This window comes from Actinia tenebrosa, unplaced genomic scaffold (genome assembly GCF_029948245.1).
Source record: "Actinia tenebrosa isolate PJP-AT-01 unplaced genomic scaffold, QUT_ActTen_1.0 PGA_scaffold5__44_contigs__length_20552954, whole genome shotgun sequence".
NCBI lineage: Eukaryota > Metazoa > Cnidaria > Anthozoa > Actiniaria > Actiniidae > Actinia > Actinia tenebrosa.
In genome coordinates this window covers 8,019,000-8,045,815 of record NW_028292582.1, presented here as the reverse complement: position 1 = coordinate 8,045,815, position 26,816 = coordinate 8,019,000, and the positions used below count along the sequence as shown (strand labels likewise).

At 35.4% G+C, this 26,816-nt stretch overlaps 2 protein-coding genes across 3 annotated transcripts; both read right to left on the bottom strand.

Moving 5' to 3' along the window:
• Positions 1-4,885: 4,885 nt before the first annotated feature.
• LOC116300516 (uncharacterized) lies at positions 4,886-6,913 on the bottom strand. Its single transcript, XM_031709395.2, has one exon. The coding sequence runs from the start codon at positions 6,733-6,735 to the stop codon at positions 5,887-5,889; it is 849 nt and encodes a 282-aa protein (XP_031565255.2). The 5' UTR covers positions 6,736-6,913; the 3' UTR covers positions 4,886-5,886.
• A 6,153-nt stretch (positions 6,914-13,066) lies between these two features.
• Positions 13,067-26,601, bottom strand: LOC148906450 (splicing factor, proline- and glutamine-rich-like). 2 transcript variants are annotated; one of them, XM_089037588.1, is made up of 13 exons: positions 26,171-26,601; positions 24,942-25,243; positions 24,580-24,675; positions 24,062-24,258; positions 23,348-23,453; positions 22,479-22,608; positions 22,152-22,196; positions 21,796-21,927; positions 16,948-20,815; positions 16,038-16,072; positions 15,266-15,347; positions 14,717-15,032; positions 13,067-14,201 (listed from the first exon to the last, which is right to left on the bottom strand). In XM_089037588.1, exons 1-9 carry the CDS (start codon positions 26,519-26,521, stop codon positions 20,708-20,710), a joined length of 1,467 nt encoding a protein of 488 aa, XP_088893714.1. In that variant the 5' UTR covers positions 26,522-26,601; the 3' UTR covers positions 13,067-14,201; positions 14,717-15,032; positions 15,266-15,347; positions 16,038-16,072; positions 16,948-20,707. The 2 variants fall into 2 exon arrangements, with proteins under 2 accessions (XP_088893714.1, XP_088893715.1); XM_089037589.1 differs by lacking the exon at positions 16,948-20,815.
• Between the last annotated feature and the right edge of the window lie 215 nt (positions 26,602-26,816).

The following is a 26,816-nucleotide window of genomic DNA, read 5'->3' as shown; positions in this document are numbered from 1 at the left end:
AGCACTTAGTGACTTTATTCACAATTCTTTTGGGAAAAATAACGTATTGTCCATAACGCTATTGTTTGTCATTTGGTGTTTATTGAATTGAATTTTCGTCGCCAAAGAAAAATATAATCTCGCGAATATGAATGTAAAAACGGCGCTATTGATTGTCCATTACCACTGCCTATTGAATGTACACACGCACATTCACTTTGTCGTATTGGAAATTTTATCCGTGCTAATGATGTTACTTGTGTTGTTGATGAAAGTACCAACAACTTACACTTATTATTGACATATCAAAACTGTTAATGAACCTAGCAAAAGGTTTGTAATATAGATTTGAAAAGGGAGCGGTCTAGGATAGATCTCTGAGGTATTCCGCAATTAATTTTAATTTACTAAGACGCCATTTTGGATAGCCATATTAATATAGTATATCCATGAATTGGCAATGAGAGCTGGGCGTATGCAACACAGAAAATAAGTTGGTGTAGCGTCTTAGTTTTTTGCTGTGTCACGCAAATACTGGTGAAAAGAACTCTATGAGAAATACGTTGTTGTTACGTTACGCGCACATCACTCCTCCGTTCATTGGCTAATTTGTATGAAAACTTTCTCTGGGTGCTCTTGGTCTGTTGTGAATGCCTCCGCATTGTAATAAATATTATTTTTTTTTTCAAACTTATACATATATTTTTTTTCATTTCAATTGGGCATATGTGATTTTTTTTCTTCCAAAAAATATCTTCATATTCATTGTGGCTAGTGTATTGGAAATTATCTTTAAAAAATGCAGTTTTTGGGTTTTTTTTTTTTGCATCTGATGTGTTATCTCTTGTCTCGGACTTATGATTAAACTAACTTTTTCCCAAACTCATGTTCATTGTGCTAGTGTACTGGAAATTTGCTGGTTTTTATCCTTGTTCTAGTGTTTTTAACCACTGACTAAGTCAACTAGACTGTGTTCCATAATTCGTGTAATAATCCCACTCTATCCTGTTATTTCCTGGATTCTGCAAACACAAAAGGAGCGAAAACTACGGCTTATGGAACACCTAACAATAACAATCAAATTGTATATAATATATTTGTTTAATAAAACACCTTGAGCTCTTTGAAATGGACGCTCATGGTTATCCTTCAACAGGTCCATAAACTGTACAATTTTGTATTGTATCGCGCGATCACTAAACAGTTACTTATATTTTGAGAGCGGACAAGCGACCCTTTACAATATTTTGTAGTATTGTCGTTTCGAAATTAAGGTTTTATGATTGGCTAACGTGCGACAAAAGGATAAATGGATGCTATCACGGGGCTCGCACCAACCACTAAAGCCGTGCTGCAGGTCTTCTGAATATTTGACGGTTGCTTAGGTCAGTAGACGGTAGACCGTACAGGGTACAGGATGCTATTACAATGGTCGGGCCTTCAGCTTATAAAGGCATGGCACAAGGCATTCAAGGTGTTCACGTGTAAGGTAACGACGAATTCGGCCTAGATTGCGCAAGGCTGCAGAAGTGGCTTTGCAGAAAATTAGATTAAAATATCAGAGGATTCAAGAAAATCGTGCAGCCAGTCAGGCGCCATCAACACCCTAGAGGAAAAAAATACTATGCGACAGGGCAACCAGCTTTAAACCCTGGCGAATAGGGTCTGGTTAGTTATAAACAGTTGGTGGTTGGAACAAATCTGGCTCTTTTTCTCCCGAATGAGCCACACAATGGGTAGCTCGTGGATAAATGGCAAGTTCAGTAAACGAAAAAACGTTTACGAAGTCCAAAGTTTGCAACATTTTATACAGAGTTTGCATGTTTTTGGGTAACACCGAGATTACAATGCAACGAACAATTTTTGTGAAATTTCGATCTTAAGTTGTTACGAGAATATTTAAACAGTGCTTCTTCTTCACTATAATGATTTTCAAGAATGTCCATCAACACATATATGTAAAAAAATTTGAGTTATGAAAAAAGTGATGAGAGGCAAACACAAATTGATAAGCGCACATGTTTTAGAAAGCCTCAAAGAAATTGAATTCAATTGAATTTATTCATCGCTGGAGTGAAAAACTGTTGGTCAACGTGTAATAGTCAAAAAGATATGGAACTAAGATCAACTATTGTGTATATGTTTAATATCTATGGAGTCAGTTTTTTTTAGTTTGAAACTCTCCACCTTTAACATTTGGGCTCTAATAGTTCTTGGCGTGGCAAGGCACCTGAATCAGTCAATAAACCAATAGCTTTAAGATAAAAATGAATCAAATTGAGCTGATCCTCGCAGTCTATGAAGCAAACTTATGGAGCTGCAATTGAAAGACTCAGAAAAACATTCTGAGTCTTGAACGACGGAAACATATGCAAGAAACTGATAGCGATCGTGAGCGATTCATGCATCAATAATTTTCAGCGATCCGGCGATTCCTTCATACTACTGCGAGGATCAGCTCAATTGATACATTACAACCACAGTACAAATATATATTTCGTATATATTAACATACACAGATATAAATAAATCATCCTGCAAACCAAAAACCTTAATCCAGAATACAATAAATAAGAAAGACCCAACATTTGGAGTTGAATGTTGTGGGTTAATGGATAGTTCGTGTTGCACTGAAAGTTATGAAAGCATGTTAGTTTTATTCGAATATTATTCGTTTTTATTTCATAATTGGATAACCCTATATTGTACTTTGGTAGAGTGCAAAGCATTATCAGTGAAATAGCACAAACCAAAAAAAGCTCGAAACACATCTATTTTACTTTGATTCATAATTGTTTCATTGCTGGCATTTTGTACTAATCAGTTAGTACTTTTCGTGGATATATCATGGTTTGTTTTTCTAACAAAGAGTTTGAAAGCTTTCGAAAAGAACTGACACATACATGTACATAATAACGAATAATACCAACATAGACATAGGCAAAAAAATACATTCAATTGCACAAATGAAATAACAGGAATAACATGCGAAACTTATGAAACCAGTAAACCGAGAAATAGAATGAAAGAGCTAGCTCTGACTTACCTTCAAGGTCCGTTTTAAAGTAATTGAGATAACATTGGCTCGTCTAATGATGCTAGGTCGATCAGAGACTTTCATTGACGTAGTGTTATTAAAAACGTCTGTAGAAGATATACAAGGGAAAGGCAGCTAGATCATTTTGAGAAGCGACGCAACAGTCTGGTTTGAACCGAAAATACAACAGCATGCTAATGAGCGATCTCGTACCGAGTCTGCGTTTCCTCTGACCTGCGGCGAAGAACGAGGGCTCCGGCATAATCCATTTTTTGGCGCATGCGCAAGTTTCCAAGTGAGATATAATCATTGAAAATCATGCTTTCAAACAGAGTTCAGTGTTTACTTCCGATCAAGTTAAAAATTAGAAATCGAAAACATTTATTTTTATTTTTGGCAATTATTATATTATATTATTTTTGTTTCATGTCAACAATTATCGTCCCATTTCTCTTCCATCTGTATTTAATAAAGCTCTTGAAAAACGTATTTCTTGTGGTATCCCTCACAGATCAGTTCTTTGGCCATGACTGTTTCCATTATACGTAAATGATTTTTAGAACTCATCTAATATATTCTCTCTTTTTAAATCAGACTGATTGTTTATCTTGTATAGCATTTAAATGAAAATAGGATATGATGTTCAATTTAAGTCAAATTTTAACCATGTTCCATTCCAATCTTAATTGGAAATCTCATATTTCTTTTATATCTCAAGCAAGATAAAACCTGCCATTATTTGAGTATGGAGTAAAGAACTTGTTTTTGTAACTTTTTATTATTCTTTGATCTTTCCTGCTATCTAATCTATGGTATTGTGGTATGGAGACATACCAATGAATCGACTGTAAAACCTTTGTTCATCCTACAAAACAAGGCTGGCGCCTTGAATATTACAAATTTTTAAGGCCATACAAATGTAATCTTTATCAAGCTTAAACTCTTGAAATTCTTTGAACTTGTTTGTTTTCATACTGCAATGCTTTCGTCAGCATTGCATCGCAGGTTGAAGACACATTTCCTCGAGGTACAGGGCCTTAAAGCGATATAACCTTTTCAAAATTTCAACTTTTCTTAGTAAAAAATATAAAGTCGAAACCTTGACTTTTTAATAAACCTTTAATTTATTCCTTGAAAATGTTCTCTAAACACAAATCCCTGGTAAATAGTCCAGCTATAGATCCTTTTACCTACGTCATGTTTTCCCATTTTAGACCACAAGCCATTCCCTAGAGTTTCCTTACTTTATTTAATGGTTGCGCATGAGAAGAGACATGAATATGGATACAACTCTCATTTTTTTAACCCTCTGAAATATTATTTATTATTTATTAAACTATAAGGCTGACATGTATTAGATCAGATGACAGTTAAAAAGGCAAGAGAAAATGTGTCATATCGAATGAGTTGTAGGTCGTTATAACACTTTTATTGATTTAAAGTGCTTATAAGCCTTTACACAATATTTTCAGAAGTGATTCTTCAAATAGTGAATAGTTGATTGTGATAATAATTCGTCATTTGAATGTCGGGTCTTCGAGATACGAAGGTTTATATTTCCAATATATTAATGACTATGACGTAACATAAGGGATTTGAGTTATTTTGTATTTTTAATATTGAACGCTGGACATTTTTTGAAAATAAATTTGTAAGAACCTCTACGTGAGTCACGAGTAAAAGGGCGATGCTTTTAAAATACTGTAATCCAGAACGAGTGCAGTGTTGTATATCAAATGATCCCTTATGTTACGTCATAGTCATTAACATATTGGGAATATAAACCTTCATATCTCAAAGACTCGACATTCAAATGACGAAATATTTTCACAATCAACTATCCATTATCTAAAGAATCAATTCTGAAAATGTTGTGTAAAGGCTTATAAGCACTTTAATGATTTGTTGCATTGAACCAAGAAAAATTATTCAATACGCAGTCAATAAGCCTCTTCAAAGATATCGCCGCCATCTTGAATTTTGCGTGAAAGCGAGGCTGACCTTGAGTCGTCAGGCACCATAAAGAGCTGATTTATGCCATCTTAAGTACCTTTCTTTCTGTCCTGACCTTTCTCTTCCTCTTATTCATTCATTCGTTCATTCATTCGATCACTAACTCGATCGATATCATTTGTCATTGCTTACTTGCCATTCCCGTCATTATCAACAGCCGAAGCAAATAAGAAAAAACTGAAAGTGAAGAAGAAACACTTAGAAAACTTTGTTACTCTACCCGACGTAGTTTGTATTATCTATTTTACAAAACTAAACTCTAATACATCATGATTAGAAAACAATATTCCAGAATTAATTGGTCATCAGCTCGGTTACCAATAATGTAGAGAATATAAGTCAGAGCCATATATTCTTGGCTTTCGCTTAAAGTTAAAAGCTATATGATTGATCAAGATTTTATCTAATGTTATCCTAGGCTAAAAAAACAACCGTGTATTAATTCACCAAAACTAGTTTTCGTAAAATCGTTTTTCAAATTTACAAAAAATTATAGTTTTACTAACATTTTCTTTAACTTGATCTTATTAGTTATTTATATTAAATCTAGAATAATCTGTACTCTATTAGGTCGTAATTCCGTTAGTGATTTTCAATTTCTTTAATTAGCATTTCTATATCGATAAGATTTTTTCCTGGAAGCACTAATAGAATGAGCTTTGGCTGCATTGTATTTTATATTGGCCGTTTTTAGCAATATTTTTTTTTCCTGACAGCTGATAAATAACAATTTTGAGTCAAGCTTATGATTCTCCGTCCATTCAGCAGCGCATGAATTCAAGTTGTACACACATGATTATCTGACTTACAATTCCTCTAATCAGTCGTCTTAGATGTAAACATATTAGTTTTTCCAATTACTCAAAGTTTAAAGGCTGGAATGTTCCAACTTGTGAGGAAGGTTTTGCAGGTAGTGAAAAAGAATCTTGGTGACACGAATCAAAACTATTTTCAGTTTGTCTTTCAGTTCGTTCGGAAGCTCTTTCTTGTGGTTCTTCGCCGGTTTTGGTTTCTTCTTGGTTTTTATTGTCCATCTTCTGTAAAAATTTGCTCACTTTAGCTGTAATTTCGTTCATTTGAGCTTCGTTCAACGAGCTACTGTTTCGTGAGAGTACTCTTCTAGGCGTTGAGGCGCCAGATATATTAGGACTTGGCGTAAGAATAGGGCTTTTCATAGCACCGCCATAGCTACCTCTTCGATCGCGTCTGTGACCACTTTCTGCGCTCAAGAGCCCACCGTCTCCGATAGGAGGCAGCGACTGCCGTCTTGGCTGATCGAAAGGAGCTTTAAGAAACATTGAAGTCGGTGATAATAAAGCGTTATTACCACTAGAATCATAGCTTAAAGGCTCATTCATGCCTTCGGATCCGAATCTCCTTCGAGTGGCAACGGGAGATCGCCTGGGGTCGGTGACTGGAAGTGGTAAACTTGCAGATAGTAATTCAGGCGGTGTACTGTAACGACGAGGAAGTCGTGGACTTAAGCTTCGGCTTGAATTCCCACTAAGGTCAGTAACAGTGAGACGATTTCGCAGCTGATCTTCAAAACCTAATTCTCTTTCCACCTTTTTCTTTTCTCTTTTCAGTTCTTTTTCGATAGTTCCCTTGTGGGATTCGATAGATCCAAGTTTGAGCTTCAGTCTGCGATCGGCTAGCGAGTTCATGGACAAAGTTTTATCTGCGTATTCTGTTCTCTGATAAGCCATGCTCTTAGATATAAGCCGTTTGAATTGATGGTTAAAAATCTAATATTTAAACCAAAAGTCCAATTCCTTCAAAAAATATAGCTTTTTTTCAAAACAAATTACTTGCTCCACAAAGATTAAGACTGTTGTTGACTTTTTTGCAGTAATTTTCCGGACGCAACGGAGTTTGTCTATTTTAATATTCACTTCTTTCACTGAGTGATAATTATGCAAATTTCTTCCTGACACACCGTAGCACCTGTCTCTACCAAAATAAAGTGTTTAAAACCCTAGAAATTTGGCTGATTTTCAGACGTTATCCTTACGAGTACTTCAAATTTTGAAAAACGGAAAACAAATCTGGAATGTCACACCACTTTGCCGCCAAAAGCCCTAGGAAAAACAAGCGCGTATTTTATTTTTATTTTACTGAACAAAGAAAGTAAACATATGAACTGCAAGTGGCTGGAAGTTAGCAGTAGAATAGAATTATGAAGTCGTTGCGTAGCAACGTTAAGGAATACTACAGGAACATATAGTCTATGTTCAAATATTGGCCTTTCTGATCTGAACGAGTAGGACACAGAACATTGAAGTCAATGTTCAATGAAGCTGTATTTTTGCGATTTACCCTATATCGTAGCTGCGAGCCCTAACATACGTATATGAGTACTGCTAATTAAGAGCTGTTAGGATTTAACGAAACGGTTACTTACGACTGTAGGCACATAGGGTGGCCCATAAGGGACATGCAGCAAGATAGACGAGATGCTCCAAACGAAAAACGACGGAGTTGCTGCATGTTAGACGAGTTGCTGCAAATAAGAAACGAGTTGCTGCATGTTAGACGAGTTGCTGTATGTTAGACGAGTTGCTGTATTAATTAGATGAGCTGCTGCAAATAAGAAACGGGTTGCTGAAAATAAAAATCGAGTTGCTGAAAATAAGAAACGAGTTGCTGCAATTGAATAAACGACTTGCTGCATGTTAGACGAGTTGCTGTATGTCAAATGAGTTCAAACAACGGTTATCATTTTTAGACCTTCTTAACATTGAATATTTTAGTTAAATTACTTATCCCTTGCTTACTTAAAGCCTACTTCTTCAATTTGTCCTCTGTGTAATTAGTTGTGCTATTTTGTGAGTTTTTAACATATTTTTTTAGGTTTAAACATGGGCCGCGGTGAAACACGGAAACGAAAAGTGCGGAAAGTGTGTTAAATCTTAATTGATTTTAATTAACAAATTAGAATTATCCTTTATCTGGTTAATATGCTTCGTATCTCGGTTAACGTTGCGAAAAAGGTTTGCACACATGCTATTAATTCACTAAAAAATAAAGAAATAAATAAAATAATCGGAATCTTGCTTTAAAAACCTATCAATATGCATTGTTGGAGCTATTCAGCCGACGGGCTCTGGAAAATCCCCAATAATGTTTCAAGCAAATGCAAAAGTGATCGGCTGCCAACTGGTCTCGCATTAATTCTCGTGAAAGTGCGTTTAAATTCAAGCCTCTTACTCTTATACTTCTGGAATACAAAAGATATTGATTATCGTACCATATTCTAGGAAATTCTGAGCTCAATCCAAGCAAATTCGTAACGGAAAAATCCACATATTTTCTAAGACTTTCGTGTCAGTTAGAATCGTTAGCCCTTTTATTTCCAGAAAGACTCTTTCTATATTTTTTTCACCCCAGACCAATCAGAATTTTCAAATAAATCGGCCGCCGCCATAGGCTCTCGTTTCTCGGTGCTGACCAAGAGAAACGTGGGCTCTGGGTATGTACGAGATTTGGTTTGATTGTCCAGAATGAAGAATTCACTGATCTTAAATAATATGCGCATATTTAATTTGAGTCATCAAAATGAGGCTAAAGCTGTTAAAGGCTAAAGCTGCATTGTTTGGGTGCTAAGCCGGGATTGGTCCATTGTGGGGTTTGCCTTAATTTTTCTCACTACTATGACCTGTATATGTAACACCTTCCAAAAATCTTGGAATGTATTCCTTTATGGTAGACTGTGCTGTCTCAGGCCCCGTCCACACGCATCCGCAAATTTTTTTGGCAGATACGAAAATGTTCTCGTCCACACGCAGTGTATTCGAATCGTTTTCGAATCGTTTTCACTGTCCACACGTATCCGGAAATTTGTTGATCCGCCCTGATGCACGCTAGTGCCTAATCCCTTTGACGGATAGTTTTTCTTATTGAGCATGCGCAAAATCGTGTTTACGTCAGCGTATTCGAAAATTTGTGGTATACGACCGTCCACACGTATCCGTATTCGGAGCGTATTCGAAAGTTTCCACTCTGGAGACCGTTTTCGAAAATGTCCGGATAAGGATACAAAAATTTCCGGATACGTGTGGACGGGGCCTCAGACACTTTTCCATTTGCAATCATTCTTTTAAGGCAGGGTTACTTTTTGAGGAATATAGGTCATATCCATTTTGTAATAACATATGGGGTCTTCGATCGGCTTCACTCCACGACGATGTACGTTTTCACTGAAATCTTAACTCAACCAACAATCTGCACCCACATTTTATCCGCAGCGCTCGAAACCGTGGACAGCAAAACCGTTAAAAGCGCGGCCATCCACGGAACCCAGTACAAAATATGACACCAGTGGAGAAGCTCAGAGGGGCATAATGACCTCCCAACCGTATCACCCCGAGGCATCTTTGGAGTGGAGTGGAGCCGATCGAAGACCCATGGACAGCCTGCGTTTCCTACCTTCTCCTTCTTTCCTTTACGGTGGGGAAAGTGCAGTTAGATTGAACGAAATTCGCTCAGAATGAAGCTAAGAACAACCAAAACACGCTGTAAAAGTTTCAGTGGATTTTATTAAAATTCAATGAACGAAAATGAAGATTTATGAAGTACCATATATTACATGTATATAGTAAAGCAGTACAATATATACGCTTGAGCTACCTGTGGTTTTCCAAGAATTTTGAAGAGTTTGAGTGAGAAAATAAATGCTTGTTTGCTCCAAGTATACAAAAAAGTTCGAGAGTATACTTTTGTCAGACCAAGATACTGTATCAACAAACACAATGTGAAAGAATTAGCCTTAAAGTTTCAAGCATGGACACTACGTTTTGGCATTTTGTGAAGTCCAATTTATCAGGCATGTTTGAAAGTGTAATTTACTTATGTTTTGACTAACTTGCATACGGATTCAGAGCATGCGCAGACGTTTTTCACTCGTGTCTCTTGCTTCCGGTTGTAGGGTTTCCCAGAGCCTCTGACCTGTGCTAGCTGACGGGGACGAACGACAACCGAGGAGGATCTGAGAACGAGAATGTCTCTGATTAGTCAGATCCGAAGCCTCGTTTTGATGACTCAAATCAAATATGCGCATTTATTTAAGAGTAGTGCTGCCTTGCTGTGATTGGTGGAGACGCGGCTAGCAGTGACTGAATGACGTCAAAGGCGTCGCGTCCCCAATAAAAGCATCCCGTTATTCGAACAAACTCATACCCCTAATGAGCGAAACAAAGACAACAGTATACGAATCTACGGACTTTAAAGTGGAAGAATTAATCTCTGGTTTCAAGGAACTGGTGAAATCGAATGACCAAAGTGGTTTTCTATTAATGAATTTCAAGCAAAAAACATCTATTAATAATATGAAACTCTCTGCCGATGCGGCTAAGATGATAAAAACTCCAAATCTGGGCGGAAGTTCAGTGCTAAGCGAAGTCTTAGCCTTCGAAACGTTGCACAGATGTTTTGGTGCCAAACTAGATAAACAAGAAAATGAAATAACTTATAAAGAAAAAGGTAAGGCAAAAACTGACTTCGTCGTATTATTATTTGATTTACTTATCGCTGTTTCGGTCACTCGAGCAGTGAAATTTAATAAGAAAAATAAAAATAGTATATATACAATTGAAGATGCAAAAACTCTGCTTGATAAGAAACTTAAAGGCATCAACATCTCGTCGGCTAATTCTGTAGATAGTTGGCACAAACAGGTGCTATTTGTCTGGACCGATTCTCACAATAAAGCGCAAATACTCTCCAAATATTACGCTACTCTTGGAGAAGGAATAAAATCTAATACAGTGCTGCTTGTTGTAGTGGCTTCCAGTAAAATTAGCGAACAAATATTTATTGAGTCGCAACCTATATGCAATAGAAGTGTCTCTCAACGGCAAGATTGTCATCAGAGAAAACGATCCAAATCCGAGAGTTGCAAAGACGACATAGAAAACTCGGAATTATATAGTCCTCCTAGAGTAAAGCGATTATTATCTTCAAACGAAGACACTGTCGTATTTTGCGAGCGACACAGTAATACTTCGATTCATATGGTGGAATAAGGATAACAAGAATATACTATTACTGAACAGAGTTATAATCGATCTTTTCTCAATATTTTCGGTATTGTTTCTATGTGAAGTGAATAGTTGAATGGTAAAATATTTTCACATGATTTGAGTGATTTGCATCTTGAAGCTATCAAGGTCTGTACTTTCAAAATGCTAATGAGTGTGATGTCATAGGAGGCATTTGAGTTCATTTGTCATCATTTGTAAATTAAAACACTGATTACTATGATATAACTAATTTGCAATAACCTTCCTATTTCCTATTAACCCTGAGTAAGACGATGTTTTACTGCCCCAGAAAAGTTTTGTATACCTAATGCCTCCTTTGACATCACACTCATTACCATATTAGAAGTATAAACCTTGATATCTTCAAGGTGCATCACTCAAATCATGTGAAAATATTTCACCATTCAAATATTCACTTCATGTAGAATCAATACTGAAAATATTGAGTTAAGGATGAGCACTTTAAAGTTCTGACAGGCGTTTCAAGTGTTCACCAACTTCACAGAACATCTAGGGCTACAACGGTTGTCCTGAGCGTGCTCTTAGTTAGGGGGAGGAGAAGGTTTCTTACCTTTTCCGTGTCAATACCAAAGACATAAACAATGGTACTTAAAGCCTCCTTGCTTGCGCTCGGCACTTTATAGGAAAGCTTAAAGGCGTCCTTGGGCAGGGACGAAATAAGCCGTTGGCCCTGTCTCACACCTTTTGCCAGTGTGGGACGTTAAAGAACCTGTTGTACTATTCGAATAAGAGTAGGGGATTGTCTCCCGGTACAACAGCACAAACACCAATAAAGACTATACCTTTTTATACACAACTGCATCTCAGCTTCTAAATTCCCCCCAAAAAAATACATATCAAAAAAGAAAAAAAGGCAGCCAAAGGTTACCAACAAACTCTTATTAGCTAGTTGCACATGTATACCTTGCATTTTAAGTTGAAATATTATAGAAAATAATTAGTTCTACATATATCATTGTAAACCATATTGATGCTGCTGTAACATTTGAAACTATCTCTATCTATAATGGTTAGCCGAATCCTATAATACTTTCAATATCTGTAACATTATTCAAAATCTGTAATTTTATTTTCAAGCCAACTCAATCTGTAACAGTATAATCAAGACTATACTTTCAAGGTCTGTAACATTGTTTTCAAGCTGTCTCAATCTGCACTAGTATATCAAGACTATACTTTCAAGAACTGTAACATTATTTTCAAGCCATCTCAATCTGTAACAGTATATCAAGACTATACTTTCAAGAACTGTAACATTATTTTCAAGCCATCTCAATCTGTAACAGTATATCAAGACTATACTTTCAAGAACTGTAACATTATTTTCAAGCCATCTCAATCTGTAACAGTATAATCAAGACTATACTTTCAAGAACTGTAACATTGTTTTCAAGCCAACTCAATCTGTAACAGTATATCAAGACTATACTTTCAAGAACTGTAACATTGTTTTCAAGCCAACTCAATCTGTAACAGTATATCAAGACTATACTTTCAAGAACTGTAACATTGTTTTCAAGCCAACTCAATCTGTAACAGTATATCAAGACTATACTTTCAAGAACTGTAACATTGTTTTCAAGCCAACTCAATCTGTAACAGTATATCAAGACTATACTTTCAAGAACTGTAACATTGTTTTCAAGCCAACTCAATCTGTAGCAGTATATGGACTATACTTTCAAGAACTGTAACATTGTTTTCAAGCCATCTCAATTTGTAGCAGTATATGGACTGTACTTTCAAGGTCTGTAACATTGTTTTCAAGCTGTCTCAATCTGCACTAGTATATCAAGACTGTACTTTTAGGATCTGTAACATTGTTCAAGCTGTCTCAATCTGCACTAGTATACCAAGACTATACTTTCAAGATCTGTAACATTATTTTCAAGCCATCTCAATCTCAATATATCAAGACTATTTAGTATTTGTCATATTCAGCTAATATTTAGGTAGAACTGCAAGAGCTAAGACAATATTGTAACCTGGAGTGTTTATTTTTGTCTCATTGTTTTTTTTGGTATAATAGGGGATTAAGGGCTGAGATGACCTCCATTTTTCTTGATGCACACACACAATCTGTTATAATGTAACAACTCCCCAACAAACTGCACACACAAACACTTAGGATTGCAGTCCATCTCCACCTCCACGTGGTGCAATCTGGAAACTGTACAAATATTGATAAGCAGAGTACAGGCTAAGAGAGATGGTAAACACTACAACTGCTTCATACAAATACATGTTACCAAATACCAAACTACCTAAAATGGGATGAGTTTGGCCATCTTTTTTCCTTTTCATTTATTCAATTAATTCATTTGCTTATTTTTGTTTCCTTTAGTTGAGAATTCAATCAATTCTGAATGGTTAAGATTAAATCATGACTGAAATTTTTGTTTAGTTTTTTGGTTAATTTTTTTGGTGGGGGAGAGTAATGTGGAAATCACACGAAGTGACAAGAAAGACATTCAAAGCTCTTGCAAGCATAGACTAATTAGATCTACTAGCATACAAACTGTAAAAGTGTGCAACATAAATATCACTAAATAGTGTTATTATATGCTAATTATATTGTTTTCTTTTGTTTAATTGGTGCTTATTTACTGCTAAATAGTGATAACTATTGCACACATTTAGTGTTTGTACTCTAACCTTTCCATCTACTAACTATTTTATGGGTCAAGTAAAACCCAAGTCAGTGAATGTTTAGTAGTAGTGTGTTTATTACTTATGACCTTGCTAACTGGTAAAACAGCCCATTATCTTAAGTAATGATGAAAAGGTAAATTATACACCATGAAAAGATGAAAAAACTTACTGATGTTTCAGACACTAGTCCTTCGTCGGAGTAAAAGAGAGCTCTTTTACTCCGACGAAGGACTAGATAGATAATAACTGAGGCAGAATACTGAACTGGGATCCAAGATCCAAGCAAGAAAAAAAGGAAAAATGACTGAAATATGATTCAGTTTTAAAGGGTTAAAAATAAAATAATGAGAAAATGGAAGAAAAAAAAAAGAATTGGGAGCTATCTAAATCTGATATATTATCAGTACTCGGCAACATTAATTCTTTGGGCAAACTTAAATAAGATATTCAGCTTTTGGATCCTGTAAATAAAGATAGAAAAAGTTACTGGAATAATATGGTAAGCACAATCAAGAACAATGACCTTTCTCATGCATGATAGATTTTTGCCATCCAGCCATCCATTCAAGCACTGAATAGATGAGTTTTCGAGGAAGAAACGAAAGCTTATATTCTCTGAATTCATGGAATACACACACACTGTTGCTGTATAACAACTGTCCATTTGGTCGGTGAAAACACAACAGTGGTAGATTTATCAAGTGCAGGGGCAAAAATTGTCCCCCTTTGGATAATTGAATTTAACTGGTATGATTAATTGGCCTCGATTTTATATCCTATTGTAAACTGGTTGAATAGCTTTTAAATTTTCGCACAGTTGTATCAAGGATAAAATTGTGTTTCAACCTAAGTGATCAACGCCGCCTACCCCTTTTTCAAGGTCCTAAATGAAGAACAGAATAAACTAAAACAGGAGTAATCAGGATAGAAAATTATTTCAAAAATATGGGGAACTGCTTGTTTAAAAAAAACTTACTATAAACATCACTGTATCATTTGAAGTGTAGAGGTAGCTTGAAACCAAAGTTCCTGTTCTTAATAGACTGTAATATGGCATTGTGGGCACACTATTGTTTTAGGCTTTAGTTTCAGTAGGTCTTCTCCACTTTATAGAACACTGCATACTGGAGTACTGCATAGCATTGTCTGACAACATTAGACTTGAAACCAATTTAACAGTGTGGGTACTCTACTGCTTAGCTTTTCTTCTTCCACAGGAGTGTGTTGTTGTGCAAAATACTGCCTACCGACTGGGGAAAGCCTTGGTAATGACAGGTTTAATGATCTAAAACCTAGAAACAAAAACTAGATTGAAAATATATCTGCATAATGTCATTCACACAGACAGATATTTTTACAAAGGTTTTGTTATCATTATCCTAACTAAATCTCGAAACATATATTATTTTTTTGCAAAAGGCAGAGAGATTCCTTAGCCTGAGCCACAAGACTCATGCTTACGTTTTTAATGACAAATCCAATTGGAACTTGGGCAAGTTTTTTATAGCGAGGAAAATATTATCACCTTTGTTGTTGGTACTTTGGTTCAAGTACAGAACATTACTGGCACATTGATGGTGCCCTGTCACATGGCTGGACAAAACATCCTGTCAATGAAACAAAGTAAAGTGAACCTTCAAATTTGAACAATGAAACAACCTCTAGGCTGATCTAAGTCAGGGCACAGCTAACTCACAGATAGAACTCTGAAACAACCTCCAGGCTGATCTAAGTCAGAGCACTGCTAACTCACAGACCAAATTGGAATTTAGCTTGTCAGGTTTTAGGCTCTAATTCAAAGGACTCACACAAGTCTTTTTTATGCAATGCATAATAATGAGTTAAAAACCTCTGGATCAAGCACTGTGATGGGAGGAGAGGGTAGGGGGCATGAACACATGGATGTTCAGACAGCAGAAACCTGCATTTTTCTTCTTGTGTGTGAAGGTGTAACAGTGGGTTCAGTCCATTTCTGGCTCTGCTACACACAACACACTCGTTGCATTATTAACATCACTACATCCACTATACAAGGGTGTTGACGGCCCACAGAATGGGGGAAATACACTTTTCTAGGCTAATGTTTTTCCACTTCATACCATATATCATTTCCTTGAGAATAAGATTTTTTGTTGGAGTTCTCATGTACAAGCATTAATAAAAGAAATGATACTCAAGGGAATTAAGCATGGCTGGAAATGAGAAACGATACACCCTAGCTAAAAGAAAAGCTATTGACTTCAACATGTTTGGTCAGATACAAGACTGATTGGCTAGTTATTGACAGGTATGCTTACCTTATTTGATGTGCACAAATCTCTCACCAAATACCCTGAAATATTGTCAAATACAACACTACTTTAGTACTCATCAACAGCAGAAATAGCTGACAAGACCTACATCAAAGAGAAAAATTGAACAAACCACTTCAAATAATCAAAATACCCTAAACTCAGAACTTTTAAATGCATGCTATGTGAATACAGAATTGTGTCAATATGCCAACAAATATAAGGGTTATATAATTAAAAATTCTTTGCATAAAGATTTTGCTGAGAAAACCAAATTTATGAATAAACTCTGCCACATCTACTTGAATCCTAATTAATGGTAAAACCATTTTATATTAATCTCTGCATATTCAACAGCATCCCTAAGGCACCTAGTTTCATTATTAAACGTGAAGCACTGGAGTGAAAGAGACCCTGAAACCAAGGGTACTCCCCTGGGCCTTTAAAGAAATTTAAAACCTTTCCCAATTATCTACTCTTGATTCAGGGCCCCTTAGAGGAAAGAGATAATTTCAAATTCCAATAAACGATAATCCCTAAATAGACTAAAAATTGCTCTTGTGATAAGCTCCAAGCACATAATTTTTTTTTTTGTGAAAGAATTGAGAAAAATTGTAAAATTATGGATTCTCAACGATTCACACTTCTGTTTTCCATGGTAACAGGATATAATAACTTTTTAAAATATTTTCTTGGACTTATTGCATAGTAGGGGTCGAGTTGAAAAAGCGTGCTTAAGAAGTGTCCAGCGAAGCTTACATCAACCATCACTATTTGCTTTACCTGAACACCCTTTTTATGCCACAAAACGTTATTGTACAACGAGGTATATATGACATTAATTTTTATGCACACCTATTCATTGGTTGTTTAGAAACTATTTACAAGATATATACAAGTTATGATACATACTTACTCATACGTAAAGACATCGCTAGTCCTTCAACGATCAGAAGAGAACCTATGGTAATCAGTAATGCTGGAGAAGATCTTTAGAACTTCTTTAGTCGTCTATTTTACTTGATTTGATATCTACTTCTCGTCGTAAGCTATTATTTTTATAAATTATATATTTATGCATTATTTATTGCTGTGGCATCCCAGCTATATTTTAAGGAAAGGTATAAGGAATAATAGAGTATCTTGGAAAACTTATTCCAAAGTTAAAAGCTTGTTAAGGATTAAAGAAAACTAGCATGCTATCGGTAAGTTTTTTTGAGCTGCATTGGTGTATGAAGGATATGAGATAGGAGTTTACTAACTTGAAAAGGGTGCAATAAAATATATACTGAACTTAGATTATGCCTTTGTATTTGGGAGTATTCTTTTTTTTTTTTTTGACCATATAAATATTAACGAATCTTTAAGACTATCTATCCATCTTCTATGGTCTTACATAATCTACAATATGGAAAAATACTACAATTATGGTGATTATCCGCATTCTCACAATTTCTTTCCATTATTTTTTTCATTTTTCTTCTGTTTCCTTTAACAAAGTGCACTAAAAAAGCTGGGATGCCTGCATTAACATGTTCACTACGTATACCAGAATCAGATATAAATGAGAAAGTATATATTATCATACTATAGACCATTTTACAAGAAAAAACACAAGATACATAACCATCAAGAAGACTGAAAATTCCATATATTCTTCCTCATTTGCATTGCAAGTTTAACATGAACTTTTTTGGTTACACTTTCTTCATCAATCACTCTTCAAAGCTTTTTTTGCCCTTGACTTATGGGCTACACTTCAAAGAATTTTTTATCTCTGATCTACGGGCTATGCACAGCTCACTGTCAATGCCCATTCAGACTGCTTCATGGCCTTTCACATTGCTCAAGCAGACTAAAAGTTCAAAGTTTTATTTTATATATTTCAGACTTCAATACCAGTCAATCTGGATTGAAATAAATATGGTTAAAGTCTTCTTGCAAGAGCATGGCGCAACCCAAAACTAACTCCTCATGTAGTTTTATGAATGTCCCATGAATTTTATCTCATTGGACAAGTTGTTATCATCCATGTGTTACCATGACGACATGTTGATGCTCTTTATCAGGGTTCAAAGGTTGTTATTCCCACATAGTGAGAGCAATAACATGAACCATAGAGCACTTTAAAATGAGATGGGTTAGGAGGGCTTAGATTGGCAAAGTAGACTAGTATGTATGAAACCAAAACTGGCAGACTGAATCTTGACCGCGTCTTGACATTTTAATGTACGTTAGCAAAATGTGGGGGCTATAGTCATACGAGCTCTCCCCTCCCTGCCTCTCCACACTCTAAATAAACAACAAAACAGTACTTAGTCATAAGTATTATAAGCAAGTGGAGGGGTAGAAGATACAATGAAAAATGATTTGTTAAATTTGCAAGCAAAATAAGCCAGCTAAGAAGAGAAAAACAAAAATATTATGCCTCTCAGATACAGCCTTTTTTGCTGAACACATTATTTCAATTGAAATTCGTACGGTAATTCCAATGTTTTTTCATCACAGAGGCTTAGTACTTGTTCCTAGTACATCATATTTATTAGTGTGACACTCAAAAGTATGACCGGCAATAATGTATTTTACAATAACTTATAAATTTCTCGCACACTGTTATTTCTTTATCATCAATAAGAGGACAGGCAGGTAAAGCTGACGTCAACGGGCCCGCGTTCTTCCCGTTAGTTGTTTTGATCAGTAAAAATGAGAAGAAAAATTACGCCAATGGATCCGCATACTACTTTGACAATGTGATGGCGAAATTTATTGTCAATAAGAGGACAAACACATAAAAATCCGATGTCAATTTGTTAATTTGCATACTTTAGTGCACAGACTTTTATAGGTTAAGTGGACACATTTCAATGGTTTTGCCAATACATTAAATGTGGTTATACTTTTGTGCATCGCTCTGTAAGTGAAGTGTCTTGGATGTGATGGTAGAAAATTTAGATGGTACTCTCGAGATGCTTTCTTACACTTTTAACAGCCTCCCAATGCTTAGGATCAACTGTGATGTCACCCTTTCTAAACAAAGACAACTATATTCATTACACACTACAGCCATATATCCAATGATTTGAGAACCTTGTGATAAACTTTTCACAAGGAAACAACAACATATAATAGATTCATGTTAAGGAGAGAGTGACAAGTTACAAAAGTTAAAAGAATGCTAAGACGGTACTGCTAACACACAACTACCCATTAACCCTAAATACTATTTACAGAAGATATTGCATTTTTGGTACTTATTTTTTTCCAAAATGACGATAGCAATATCATACCTCGATCGTCATATTAGTATACCCAGTAGTAAATATATATTTAGCTTGTTACAGACTTGCTTCTTTTTGTGCTTTAGCAACACTACATCCGATGTAATGGCAAACATTATATTAACAGCGGTATTCATTATGATAACAAAGTAAGATGATTTTAATTTTTATATGAATTATTTGGTAGCAGATTGTTCCCTGGTACTAGATATTTACTAAAGGTGATAGAACTTCTATGCTGGTACCTATGGAAGCTGATAACTTGCATTTTACCCTGTTCTCTCTATTAGTGCACCATTTTAAGGGTATTTATCATGTTATTAACTCAGTGATTAATAACAAGAGACATCAGTGAACAGTAAATCGGATACAGAATTATTCTCATTTTCATTCATTTTTTTACTTGATCAAACTCACTTCCATCTCAAACATTTTATTGGAATATCAAAACATACACCTAGACATTTAATAAGCAATTAATATTTGCATCAGATCTGTATGGGTTTTACGACAGCTCACCATCATAAATACCAAAACAGATGGGCCACACACATTATCATATTACTTAATGTTTAAGATACATTCATTAGAGAGGACTGTGCAGACTAGTAATGTTGATTAAAGCTGGTAAATATCACCAGCAGAAAGTTCCACTGAGCAAACTTATAAATGAGTGCATTTGTTATCCACAAAGGGTGGTGACCCTATTAAAAAGAGAGTTCACAAAATTGCTACTCAAATTCTTCATTCACTAGATGCTTACTTGATAATCATAATAATAATAAAGTAACAAGAGAATACTGTATATTGCTTATACAAGTTTCTAATTACTACACTGCAACGGATACCATGATGCAAACTAAAATACATTTATTTAATCCTCGATAATTAACTCTTGAAGACTATCCCTCCAGTTCAATCCACTTGATAGCAAAATAAAATTATAAGCTTTATTTTCTTGGCATCTTGTCCATGTCTGACACTAAATACTAAAACTCTACACAATTTTCTTCGTGCAACAATTAATAAATGTGCTGGAAATTATCATAAAAGTTTAAAATCGAGAGCCTACATTTAAATGTTAATGCATTTATTTATCTCATAAAATAATGTGAAATCCATTGAGATACTCCTTACTGAGGGTAGCACTATAGAACATGGTACTCCATTGTAGTCGAAATATTGTATTAATACATGTACAAAGGTGATATTAATGTCTTATGTTTTGTTGAGTTTGCCAGCAGACTTGAGTCATCATAATTATAGTACAAGCGTATATAGAACAGTTATGCATTGAATAATCCAGTATTTAATCGGATATAGTTATCTTGAAGCCTTCAACCTATATGCAACACCGCATCAATATTCTCCGACAACGTACTTCATCTTCAGTAATGTTCAGTATTTACGACGTTTGTCGTGATCACGGGGTGATCGTGCAGCAAGCCTGTCCCGATCAGCACGTTCGCGTTTCCGATCCATTTCAGGGTCAAATCGGCCAGGCCTCTTTATGTTTTATAATGTTCCCACGAAAGCATGAGAATGAAAATGCAATCAATGTTCATGCAGATTCCAAATGAAGTTTCCAGGAGTAAATATGCACATCCATAATAATGGTGAGGATAACAATGAAAAGAAAAAGAATCACGTTAGAAAATAATCCGCAAGCATCTGTCTCTATGAGAACTCTGCAAGAGAAACTATAACCAATTCAATAGTAAACACTCCTACTCTATAATCTACTATTAATTTGCTATGGAACATTGTGTTAAGTTATAATTAATGAACTAAAATGCTCATGCAAAGATACTACATCTAAGTTATGTATATGTCGTTACTGCAAATATAAATAACTTTGCAAAGGAATGACATTTGGAGACTTTCTGTCTTGAAAATCAGAGAACCAGTAGTTCCATAGAAGGATCATGTAGATATTTATACTTCACAATATGGTCTTGTTACTCTTGTATCACCCATATATTAGCTTTCATTTGAGACAGATTATAAACAATAGAAATTTAAAATAACAAAGTCGTTTTGACTATAGATAAATTTTCCAATGGAAAGTAATTTCATGTAATTTTGAACATGATTGTTATCGTTTCATCATCCAATCATGCTTAGTTCATAAACTACCGTATTTCACAGCTATACGTAAGTCACAGCTATCTTTATTTTCGTATATAACGTAGAGTACCATGTTATGATTTCACAAAAATTGCTTCTATGATGAACATGGGATTAAGATTAATTCCCTGTATTTTGGGACCAAAGAAGACCATTTTTTGAAGCCTACTGCTCTTTTTAGCTTTGTAAATATTCACATATCCTTTTCTAAATTTCTGCTATAAAAATTTTTGAAACTCTTAACACTTAATGCTTACTCAAGTTAATACTCTAAATTCAAAATTGATAAGTGCTATGTAATTTCTTAGCGTATTAAAATTTAAAAAACAGAGAAAAAAAGACAAAAGATTGTACATTACCATTGGTGGCATCGGACCTGGTCCCATTGGGGGTCCTCGAGGTCCATGCATGTGAGGTGGTGGTCCCATGCCTGGTCCAGGGCCCATTCCCATAGGACCCATGGGGCCAGGACCCCAATCACCACGAGGACCCTACAACAAAAAATGATTATTTTTAAAAGGAAGCAAAGTATAGCTAGCTAAGTAAAAGAAAATATTATAATTATGCCTCTCAGATACAGCCTTTTTTGCTGAACACATTATTTCAATTGAAATTCGTACGGTAATTCCAATGTTTTTTCATCACAGAGGCCTATACCTATCAATAGAAAATTATCATTTAACAATGATAATTTAAATAATAATTTAATAATTACCTTTGGAGGCATTCCACGAGGAGGGAAAGGCATTGGTCTCATGTCCTAAAAAGAGAAAGAACCTACAAATTCATATAAATCCATCTGATTCCTCTTGTATGCAGTTAGGTCTGCCAATATTCTATCAAGGAAATCTATGCAACCCTCTTCTTGTTATCTTTCCTCTCTCCCTTGGAGTCTTAGCTCATCCCAGAAAATGTTTCAGGATTTGATAAAATAGTTGGGTATTAGTACCAGTTTTGATTTCTCTACTAATACCATGTCCCTAAAAAGTATATTTCCATATGGATCTTAGCGGTTTTAGTCAGCTGATTAGAGTCCACATACATTTCTCATCATTTCTTCCTGTCGTCGCATAAAATCATCTTGTCTTTGTCTATACATCATTTCTTCCCTGTGTCGAGCTTCTTCTTGCATTCTCAATTCTTCCTGATACCTTCTTTCTTCCTCTCTGCGTCTAGTGGAGGAGACAATACATGTATGAATGAACCTTTATTTATACAGGGTAGCCCTTTCAGTTACATAAAATAACTGTTATCAATAGAAGCCCTGATAAAATTCATATAATAATAAATATAATTTAAGTAAAATACTAAAATATGGTATACTAAAATACTAATGCTATGCTAATAAAATATAAAATATAACACTAATTTATAATACTAAAAAATAATGCTAAGGCCAGCCCTTGGACGTCGACCCCCACATACCCCAAGTCCAATGCAAACGAGCCAAGTTCAATTGCATTGGACTCAGCACATGTGAAAATAGATGCCAAAACCTGGCCCAAACATACATGTATTACTCAAACAGGAAGCATAAGTGTGTGTAGGGCTTAAAAAAAGACTTGTGAACAGACAATGTCCAGCCAAAATTGGCTCTTTTCTTGTCAGTTCTTCCTCTTTGCATCTAGTGAAGAAGTCGATGAATCAAAAGAATGACTGGTCCACAAAGTCTGTTGTAAAAGGCCATGTTATAGTGGGGTGTACAATTGCCATTATAATCACCAATAATCATCCAAATTCAATCACAGAATATTAGAACCACAACTTTTTTTCAGCCACTGGCTATGAACAATTTCTACCCTCTAAGAACTAGCAAGATTTATTTGTGATGGACACCAAAAAAATGCATAAATTAATTCACTAATTTCTCCTAATCTCAATATTTATGATAAAAAGTGTTGTAAGATTTACCTCATCATTTCCACCTCTTTTTGCATCATTTCTTGTCTTCTCATCTCTTCTCTGTGTTGCATTTCTTCATGCCTTCGCATCTCTTCTTGTCGTCTTTGCATGTCAGCTATAAAACGAAACCATACTGTTTGAATTGCTGCTTAAAAATCCCTCGTTTTTACTAGAAATTATTTCCTGCATCAGAAAAATGTTTTTTTATGGAGCCCTGAAACAACCTCTAGGTAGATCGAAGTCAAAGTATGCCACACTTGACAGATAGAAGCCTGAAATAACCTCTGGGCTGATCTAAGTCAGGGCATGGCTAACTCACAGATCAAACCCTGAAACAAACTCTGGGCTGATCTAAGTCAGAGCATGGCTAACTCACAGATCAAACCCTGAAACAACCTCTGGGCTGATCTAAGTCAGGGCATTGCTAACTCACAGATCAAGCCCTGAAACAACCTAAAAATCCTAAACTTATAAAATCCTAAAACAACTTTTGCATTGAACTAAATCAGGGTATAGATTGAACCCTGAAACCACCACTGGACTGACTAATCAAAGTCATGGCATGGCTCTCACAGATCAAATTGGAACTTAGTACCTCTTTTAGAGGGAGGGAAACCAGAGAAAATCCTTTGAATCAAGGTAGAGCTAACACTATATTCAAATAAACTTCACTGGAAATATCTGTATTGAGTTGTTGTTGTGAAGACTGAGCATGCAACCTACCTTGTCTCATTAACATAGCTTCATGATCTTTGATGGCCTGCTGCATTTCATTCTCCAGTTTTTCACGAGCCTCTTTAAACTGCTTATCAAGTGTTTCTCTCTGGGATTGCTCCATTTCCTCTAGAGACTTCCATCGCTGAGCCCATTCATATTCAAAGGTTCCTGGTGTGGCAAAATGTGGAGGAACCTCTCTTTCCCTAAAAATATACATTTTTTAGTTTTACGTCTTACCATTTATTTAGAAAACTTGAAGACGTGAATTATATTTTATGACGCTCATTTTTCTTTGCGAAAAGTCTGAGCTCCACATAAGATTTTAACTAGGTAGCTAGATGTGGGAATGTATTTTTTTTCTCATTTCAGACCATGTGTCTTTTCCTAGAGTATTTTTCATTTATTTAAAAGTTTAGTATGGATCAAAGAAAATCAAAAAACCCTCATATTCAAGAGAAAAACAAACTCTGAAATGGAAAATTATGGTTTAAAAAAGTTTATAGAATGAAGGACTTATGCATTACTTTTGATAGCCAGGTTGTCTCTCCAAATTCTTCTCGGGAAGGCCATCTTCTTCATCTTCTTGTTCGTAGGCTTTGACAGTGATTGGTTTTGGTGTCCTACAAAGTTTGAAGAATTATTTGAATATCAAACAGTTAGACTTCAACCTTTTAGTCTGCATTCCTTTCTTCACGTCTGTATTCTTTTGATAATTTGTGGGAAAGACCCAGCCAGGTTTGTTTAGTAGTTCATTTACCTTTCACTTCTGGGCCTCAGGTTTGATTCCTGTACTTGGCATTACAAGTGAGTAGAGTTTGTTGAAGATGAAAGACCATGGCAGGAAAGGAAACCCAAGAGAGTTAATCCATGTTTTCAATTTACTTACCTTCCCAAAAGAAATAGGTTGTCTTTAACCTTATGCATAGCATTGTTAGCACTGCTTTTTCTTGCAAACTCTACAATCCCATAATTCTTAGACCTCCCTCTGTCGTCACAAACAACTACAGCTCTTTCTACATCACCAAACTGAGAAAACGCTTGTTCCAGAACCTCATTCGTCACATAGGACCCAAATTCATGGACCTGTATAGCAGCAGCATGGGTAGCAAAACGTACGCGCACTGTTCGGCCCTTGCGTTGAGTCATATCCATGCCAGCTTTTGCAGCCTCGGCATTCAGCCTTGTGTCCTACAAGACAATAGCTTATCAATCCATTGAAACCAATTTTTTGAATATCAGCATTACCACACTCCAGTCTTTTAATTTTGTTTAGAATAGGTTATGAATATCATTTCCTAAGCCTACAATGACTACATACTAAATATATGATGAATAACTAGTTAATTAAAACCTATGTTGATATTTTGGATGTCAGATGTTAGTCAAAGTAAAAAAATAGGTGTATAAATATTAGATATATTCCTATAGAATTTATAAAAGCTTCCCAAAGGAAATCTTACTTTTTCTTTTGTTTTCCCATGTTAACCTCACATTCAAGATGATTATGAGAACAGTCCATTAGACACCAATGCACATGAATTTTGATTATCCATCTGACCCCACCCCTTAGATGTCTAATCCCCTCCACACAGGGATTCTACAAAATTACAAGTGTTTCTTAGCAGCATAGATCCTTATCTTGCAAAGTAATGAGGGAAGTAGGGGGGGATTTTTTTACAAAGCCCCATCTTATCCAGTTTTTGTACTTTTCAATACTCCAAATTATGTGTTTATTATATAACAGAAATCTCCAGTTTTTTTTCATAGTTTCGTAAGTGAAAAAAAAAATTTTACAATCTTTACTAAGGCGATCAGTGCGATTTGTAAAGATTCACAAATTTCTTTAATACAAACGATTTTTTAGGACAAATTCTGGTTTCGCTAAAAAAAAATTTGGCACAGAAAATCAAGCGAGCCAAGAATTTTAATGGAACAGTTCATATAATCTTTCAGCTGTGAAGGACATTCATGAATTTTGTGAATCTTCCTGCACGCTTCATCTTCGGGTTTCTTTGCCATTTTCAGGAATAAAAACAGAAATTCAATGATGAAAAACGTAAAAGTGATTGATATTACGACTTTTTTGGGTCTTTTCACTTTAAAATATTGACTTACCAAGCGAATAAAACCGAAACCTTTTTCTTTGTTCACGAAGACTTCGGCAACCTCGCCGTACTTGGAGAACATTTCTTTCATCTCTTGCTCATCGCAGTCAACTAAATTACCAACAAAAAGCCGGCAACGACCTGTAAACTTTCTTTCCTTCTTTAAACCTGAGCTATAAGAGACAGTTCTGTTCCTTTCTTGTCTATAATTGTCTTTAAAACTATTGGAGTCGCGATTTCTGTTTGAGGCGCCATCTTTTGTGTTTGAGCTGCTCTCATTTGATGACTTTTCTCTTTTGGTTTTTGTGCCACTGGAAGATGACCGTCGAGGAGAATGTGATCTCCGTTGGTTTTCTGGCATCTTAGCTTGGATTCTAGCTGGTTTTCTTTGGTTCAAGTCTTCTAATAAAGGTAATAAAACGAGCAAAAAGACAAGCCTTTTTTAAAATTCTCCTTCTTCAACTCAGCGTCGTCTTCTTCTTCTTCACCATGTGGTCCCACAATCCTTTGCGGGGGTCATTATTCCCATCAACCTTTGCGAACTTCCATTTTTTAAATAAAGATAAAATTCCACAAAATAATAGATAAATGAATAAAAATAACCACAAAAATATAATCAAAGCACGGAAAAAATGACGAGAATATTCCTTTAAGAT